The 7,464-nt window shown below is 35.2% G+C and overlaps 2 protein-coding genes across 2 annotated transcripts; one reads left to right on the top strand and one right to left on the bottom strand.

Annotated features, from left to right (window-relative positions):
- Nucleotides 1-1,553: 1,553 nt before the first annotated feature.
- LOC106334830 (uncharacterized protein C630.12) lies at nt 1,554-5,123 on the top strand. Its single transcript, XM_013773206.1, has 13 exons — nt 1,554-1,787; nt 2,400-2,459; nt 2,546-2,724; nt 2,800-2,935; nt 3,016-3,112; nt 3,191-3,250; nt 3,341-3,441; nt 3,529-3,563; nt 3,660-3,717; nt 4,058-4,132; nt 4,200-4,357; nt 4,435-4,692; nt 4,765-5,123. Exons 1-13 carry the CDS (start codon nt 1,656-1,658, stop codon nt 4,985-4,987), a joined length of 1,572 nt encoding a protein of 523 aa, XP_013628660.1. The 5' UTR covers nt 1,554-1,655; the 3' UTR covers nt 4,988-5,123.
- An 83-nt stretch (nt 5,124-5,206) lies between these two features.
- Nucleotides 5,207-5,812, bottom strand: LOC106334832. The gene has a single exon (XM_013773207.1). The coding sequence runs from the start codon at nt 5,691-5,693 to the stop codon at nt 5,547-5,549; it is 147 nt and encodes a 48-aa protein (XP_013628661.1). The 5' UTR covers nt 5,694-5,812; the 3' UTR covers nt 5,207-5,546.
- Between the last annotated feature and the right edge of the window lie 1,652 nt (nt 5,813-7,464).

The raw sequence follows: 7,464 nt of genomic DNA, 5'->3' as shown, positions 1-7,464 counted from the left end.
ATATTTATTTTATTATTAAATGATATTTTTTACTCATATGGTTTTAAAATCATGTGTATCTTCTTATACTAAAAATGTTAAACCATTGATCATTAATTTTTAACATAATAATTTTAATAGTTTTAGTCATTTATTGTCGTTTTTAAAAATTCAAAATATAACATATACGAAAAAATCTAAATTTTACTTTTATAGCTAATTTGATTGTTTAATTTATTTTAATAATATAAAATTAAACAAAAAATGATGGAGGAGATATAAATTGTTATCAAATCTTTATTATTAAAATCATTAATTGTCATATATATATTAATCATTTATGGTAATTCCGTAGGTTTTATTTAAGGAAAGAAAATAACATATCATATCATTATATCATATAGTTTGACCAATTTATGTATCTAACAACATATAAAAATCGAATGTGGACCTACTTATTTTTCAATTGAATGTAATTGACTACCTAATTGAGTGCCACCTATGCATTGGGGCCTATTTTAATTAATACAAAATTGAGGTTACATCTTTTCAAATGTTTCTCAATTAATATATTGGGGATTTTGTTGGCCCTTATCCAAATAATATAAGATGACCTGACCTATGTTAATTGGTATGTCGATTTGGAAAGATGTCAAACTGATGTTAATTAATCCGCTACATAATAAAACAGTAGATGTGTTACCCTATATTGTAAGTATCTTTCTTCTTTTGTTAAGTTCAAATAAATCTTATTTTAGATGGTTTGAAATTTTTTGGAAAATTAGGCCAAATGACCAAGAAAAAAACTACAATTCATCAACTAGCCAAAATCCAACCCTCTCCTCATTTCTCTTCCTATCTTTTTCTATCTTCTTACTACAAATTTAATTTCTTTTTTTCTTTTGGTTATCTCACAAAAATTTTCTTAGTAAAGTTAAACTGTCTTAGTTTCAAAAAAGAAGAAGTTAAGCTGCCTTAAGAAACAAACAGCAAAAAGTCAGGGCATGATAGACTTTGAATTTGGTATAATTTGCTGTTTAAGTTATTCAGAGATTTCACTGATTTTATTGGATGTTTTTAACTTTTTATGGTTGCTGATTTTATTTTATTTTCTTATGAGTCCAACCTGCAAATCAATTAGTTTTATAAAATATTGTTTAATGGGAATTTTCGGTTTCTATGATTCTGATATTTATAAAATGTATTTCAACTTCTAATAATAGTTATTTTTATCCATGGACGTAGCTGATTTGATGAATATATGAGTTATTTTGTTTACCATGTATTATTTTCTCCTTCTCACTAATGCAAAAAGTTACTTCGTACATTGTACTGAATCGATGAGAGATTCAGAGACTAACCTTTGAAACAGAGCGAGAGAGCGGAGATTCAAGGAGCTCTTTCTTTAATAGCCTTTTTACGAAGCATTATAGTTCCGATATGACTAGGCCCAATATTAAACTCGGCCCAAACTTTTTCTCGGTCGAAATACTACAGCATTCGTGCCGTTTTTTTAAAAACTACATGACGTTTTGGATTCTCATACTACGGCCGTGTTACAACTCAAAACGCATCTAAGCGTCGCGTTTTTACCGCTCTTTTTTTGGTCAACAAGCGATCATCAGATATCTCTCGGGCGAGCAAGCCGAGAAAGAGATTCAGATGCTCTGAAAGATATGAAACACCACCACAAGCTCACGGTGGCTTTATGTCTCATCTGGGCTTCGTCGATCCTCTACGGCGAGATGTTCGCCTTCTGGGTTCCTTCTCTCTTCACTTGTTCTTGGCCTCACCATCATCTTCTCAAGGTCTCTCTCTAGTTCTCCACTAAAGTTTCCATCTTTTTCGATAACTGATCTGCAATGTTGGGTCTGAACAAGACTTTAGATGCAATGACACTTTGATCTTGTAGTTGCTTGTTCTGTCTGAAAGTAAGATAATTTTTTGTATGGTAAAGAAATGATTTGAAATTGAAACTTAGATATCTAGTCTAAATGGCTATAATCAATCAACGAATGGTAAAGTCTACAACTTTGATTCCAATCAATGTTGGGTCTGAACAAGAGTTTAGATGCAATGACACTTCGATCTTATAGTTGCTTGCTCTGTCCGAAAGTAGGATAATCTTTTTGTATGGTAAAGAAATGATTTGAAATTGAAACATTGATTGTCTCGGCTAATGTTCAAGAAATCGCTAGGCGGTACTTATGCGTTTTATAAGGAATTATTGATTAGATGAGAGATCATACAGAAAAAAAAAATCGTTTCTTTCACCTAGACCGATTTTTAGAACACTCTCGGCATTACTATTTTCGGGTTAGTAATATCTTTGATATGTAAGCTGTAAGCATCTCAAATAAGCTGTCTAGTCACTGTTCTTGGTCATCTCTGTTAGCTTCTTCCTTCTTTTTTTTTTGCAGAGTGATAGAGTGGAGAGTGATGTGAAGTTTACTAAAGTAGCTATTGTCACTGATCCACAGGTAACTAGCTCTTCAAATGCTTTTTCAATACTGTTGTGTGTGTGTGTTAATGAAGAGCCTATCATCTGATTGTGTGTTGTTTGCAGCTCATGGATAAGACATCGTTTCGTTTGTCTTCAAAGACGCTTGCTTTGGAGGTTGCACAGTTCTACACTGATGTAAACATGCGGAGATCGTTCTTTCAGTCTGTCTTACCTTTCAAACCAGACGTTGTTTTGTTTCTAGGTGATTATTTCGATGGTGGGCCGTTTCTCCCTGAGGAAGAGTAAGCCCCTCTCCTTGTTCGTCTCTTTTCAAAAAATGGCTTATGTCAATGCTGAAAAGTCAGCTATTGAATCAGGTGGTATGAATCTTTAAGCCGGTTTAAACACGTGTTTGGGATGAACTCACAAGGACAAGTTGGAGACGTCCCTACGTTCTACATCTCAGGGAACCATGATATTGGCTACTCTCGTGTTGCGTCCCATAAGCTAGACGTATGGCAGTTATCACCTCTTTTTCTATATGATTAGACGTATGGCAACCTATAAAGCGACATAACTTAATATTCTAACAGGTGATTAGGCGATATGAGAAAGAGTTTGGTAGCAGAAACAGTAGATTTATGATTGGAAGTACTGAGTTCATCAGCATTGATGCACAAGCTATTGATGGTTTATTACAAAACTTCGCTTTGTTCTATGTATGCTTATAAGTTTTTTGTCTTCTGTAACTGAAAAGATGTTTTGCAGGGAATCCTCAAAAGGAATTGGGATCAGAGGTTTGGAAGTTTGTACAAAATGTCTCCTCTGGTGTGTTATTCAGCTTATATCCTCTTCTGCATTTACTTCTGATATGTGAAGCTTACACATAAGTGTTTTTTTATTTTCTTTTTTTGTTAGATACAAAATCACATCCTAGAGTTTTATTGACACACATCCCATTATATCGGCCAGATCAAACCCCATGCGGCCCTCACCGTACTTCTTCAGTCATTGATCAGGTGATTTATCTGCTCGGATTCTAGTGTAATTCAAACTCAAAAACATTGTGTTTTGTGGTCTAATGTCTACTCTTTTCATGTTACCAGCGGCTTTGGCGCCATTTTCAAGATCAAGAAGTAATGTAAACTTCTGCCTTTTTCCATTTTATAATATACAGAACATGTGGTTAGCCTTCAAGAAACCCATTTTAAATATGTTGTCCTTTTTTTGTACTCAGGTATCAGAACTATATCACTACAGAATCATCAAAGAAGTTACTGGAGTTGATCAAACCGGTAAGATAATACTTCTTCAGTCTTTTATTCATCTGAAAGTCCCATCTCTGTAGATAGGACTGTCTAATAGCACGTTCAAGTGGAGCGGTCAGACAAAGTCCGAATCTGAAAAAAGATAAATATAAATTATGATCTAAAACTTTAATTTTTAGATATAGTGCTAAATTTAGAGCTTGTAATTTATAAAGAAACATTAAACATATATAAATAGAGCTAATAACTTTTAAAACTATTTCATTACATTGTTAGGTTAATATTTTTTTTTGAAAATGGTCTTAAAAAAATTTGAGACGCACTGTTTGTAGACACTAATGCCAACGTTTTCGCCATTTTTCTGCAGACATTAGTTCTGTCTGGTCATGATCATGACCAGTGTACTCTAACACACAAGTCGGAAGCAGGATCTGTAACAGAGGTAATATAACCACAAAACATTGGTTTCCCACTGTGGACAATCTGTGATGGTGTATATCATATTGCAGCATACTGTAGGCACTATAAGCTGGCAACAAGGAAATTTATATCCGTCATTCATGCTATTATCTGTCCCCAACACCGTCCATCAAAACTCATCTGATCAAGACAGTATGTTGCACACCCAACTATGCTTCCTTCCGAGACAATTATTCATCTACATTTGGTATGTTCTTGGCTTTGTGATTATTTTTTAAAATTCATGTTTATTGATCACTGGGTCTAATGTTTGAACTATACCAGGTACCTTTCTCTGTTCGTTTTGACCCTTCTCGCTCTCCTTCTCTGGCCAAACCATGGCATAAGCTTCTTAAACAACGCTGCAGACACTATCTCAAGTGTAATGAAGTTAAGCTTCTTAAGCGGTGTCACGAAAGAGAAGAATGAAGATGAGAACTGTGAGTATGAAATGGTGTGGGACGCAGAAGGGTCTATGCATCTCGTTAAGAAAGTTCTTCAAGCTCCAGTGAAGCGTCAAAGCGATAAATCTCAAATAGAAAGGTGAGTGAGATCTCAACATCCATTGGTTACTCTCTATGGGCACAAGTTTTGATATTCTATTAATCTTTGTAGGGGCAATGCTGTGCTGAGATCTGCAGCTAGAAAGAACGATATCGAAAATGTGATGGACTCAAATGTAGGTGTTGGAGTGTCGGATCCTCTAATGAGATCAGCATCGAAGTCAAGAACGAAGCTTGTGATCCAGAGAGTGATACGTACAGTCATGATGAGCATTGTCATTGCGGCGTTCAACGTTCCTGTTTACATGATGTTGATTTTCAAAGATTGGGCATGAAATGTTGGGAACATGGAAACTATGATCTATAGATATCTAGATGGTGACAAGTGAAAACTCTTGTTGTGTTATTATTAGGATGTTGAGATGCAAAAGAAGAATACTTTATTCGATATGGTTCTAACATTTACCATTAGATTTATTGTTCTTTATTAGGACACATGATGCAATGAAACTGAAAATATTACAGAAGTGTCACTAATCATAACCCTTGAAGTATCTTCAGTTCCTTACAGAATCAGCATCTCTAGCTTCTCTGTTTCAGACACAGTAACACTCTGGCTTGATTGGCAGATAAACATCTCTTGCTGCTCTCTCTCTCTTGTCTGATGCAAACCAAAAAATAAAACCTAAAGGACAAAAGATTGATCCTTTATAGGTTAAAAAATGAGATGGAATGTAAAAGAGTTTGCGTCATAACAAATCAGAAAGAGAACTGAAGTTTTTTTTGTTGAAATGGCAAAGAAGCCAAAGGAGAGCTTCAAGAACTAGCGAATAGGGTCATTGAGATATCTATTAATATATGTGTATTATATATTGAAGGATGAGAGTCATCTCATTACTCATCGCCATGTATGTACCAGCAGCAAAGCATGGTAGCGCAACGACGAAGAATATAGAGACGAGCTCGTTGCTCCTTCACCAAGGATGCACATTTGCTTGTGAAGGCGTGACGTTTATTTAACTTACTCTTTAACTCGGCCATTACTACAATCAATGTGTTTTTTTTTTGCTATTTATATAAAATCAAGAGAAAATGTTGAGACTTTTGGTGTAGAATGTGATGGAGGAAAGAAAAGAAAAAACCCTTTTGTGGGTGAAAGAAGAGAGAGAGAGTTGTGAAGAAGTGGCAAAAGGAATGAAAGAGTATAAATGGAGTGAAGGAAGAAGAGAAATCTTGGGGGAAAAGGTGAATTGGATATGAAGGAAAGAAGAAACAGATGAACGTGGTCTGAGTTTTGGTTCATTTATTGGCATTGGGATGTGCATGGATCAATCTTTTTTGATTCTCCAAGGAAGTGTTTCATGGAAACCATCAAACATCACTATTTTATTATCTGTCCTATAAATAATTGTTTCATGTGTGTTCGTTTGATTTATATTGTAACCTTTTGACTTACGATTTTTTTTGTTCTTGATACTTCTTTTTTGATGATTTCTTGTTGTTGAAAGCTTTACTCTTGTACATGTACCTTATTACACACAAATTATTATATGATCTCTTACAAATATGGAGATACAGCTCTTTGTTTTTATTTTGGAATTTAGTAATTATATCAAGTATCACAAGACCGGATAAATCAGAGACAACCAGATAAACTGTATAAGTTCTAATCTTGTAAATAATAACAAAAATGTGAAAACAAATAAACTATAGCTGTAAATTGTGAGTTAAAGTATAGTTGACAAACGTTTAAGCCGTACTTAATCACAGACGTGCTTATGAGTCATTTAATTAGATAATAATGTTTGAAACCTCGACCATCTGCTTCTATAGACTCTTACTCATCCTCACCTGTGTTTAAGCTACTACACTAAATTTACTTGTCAAAATGTTAATATGCCTTGAATCTGGATGTTACATCTAGGCGATGAATGTTACATCACGTACATCATACCGTCTCGGTTGCATCAATAGCGTTGCATCAAGTTATTATGGATGTTACATCTGATCGTGGACTTAAGCCCATGAGTCCGTTTAGTCTAGGGTTTTAGATGCGAGATATTACTATATATATCTTGTATTCGGAGTAACCCTGAACTTGCACTCTGTAAGCTCAATATCGCCTCCAAATAATAAGATATCTCTTCGCCCATGGACGTAGCCCTAGGGGTGAACCACGTTAAATATCTGTGTCGTAGTTACATCGCTTTTATTCATCTGTTTCTGCATCTGTTTCTTCTCACAATTGTTACAACAAACTGGTATCAGAGCTTCAGGTTGTGATCTAGTGAGAAGTTGTCTAGAATAAACGCGAAGATCGACAAGTTTTATGGGAGAAATAGCTTTAGTCTTTGGCAAATTAAGGTGCAGGCGTTGTTGAAGCAACAAGGCATCTGGGGACCATTGTCAGGGAAGAAATCTGAAGCAGCTGATTTGGAGGCTCTGGAAGAGAAAGCGTTCTCAACAATTTTGTTGTGTCTAGCAGACGAGATTATCATCTAAGTATCAGATGAGAAAACGGCTGCTAGTTTGTGGCAGAAGTTGGAGAGTTTGTACATGACAAAATCTCTGACGAATAAACTACTTCTGAAGCAACGCCTCTTTGCCTTGCGTATGCAAGAAGGTATTGAGCTTCGCGACCATCTTGACAAGCCAAATGTGATATTACTGGAGCTGCGTAACATCGATGTTAAGGTGGAGGATGAAGACGCGACACTAATCTTGTTGGTATCTCTGCCAAACTCCTTCGAGAACTTCGTGCAATCGTTCATTGTTGGCAAAGATACAGTGAAACTGGAAGAAGTTAGGTCGG

The sequence above is a fragment of the Brassica oleracea genome, chromosome C3 (assembly GCF_000695525.1).
Source record: "Brassica oleracea var. oleracea cultivar TO1000 chromosome C3, BOL, whole genome shotgun sequence".
Classification (NCBI taxonomy): domain Eukaryota; kingdom Viridiplantae; phylum Streptophyta; class Magnoliopsida; order Brassicales; family Brassicaceae; genus Brassica; species Brassica oleracea.
Note: the sequence above shows the minus strand (reverse complement) of the source record. Positions and strands in the feature narration are given on the sequence as shown.

Bases quoted from the DNA above. Each gene is read 5' to 3' on its own strand.
- LOC106334832 (XM_013773207.1), bottom strand. From the start codon at position 5,693: ATGGCCGAGTTAAAGAGTAAGTTAAATAAACGTCACGCCTTCACAAGC.
- LOC106334830 (XM_013773206.1), top strand. From the start codon at position 1,656: ATGAAACACCACCACAAGCTCACGGTGGCTTTATGTCTCATCTGGGCT. The intron at 3,251-3,340 runs GTGTGTTATTCA...TTTTTTTGTTAG, and splicing joins TGTACAAAATGTCTCCTCTG to ATACAAAATCACATCCTAGA. The intron at 4,693-4,764 runs GTGAGTGAGATC...TAATCTTTGTAG, and splicing joins GATAAATCTCAAATAGAAAG to GGGCAATGCTGTGCTGAGAT.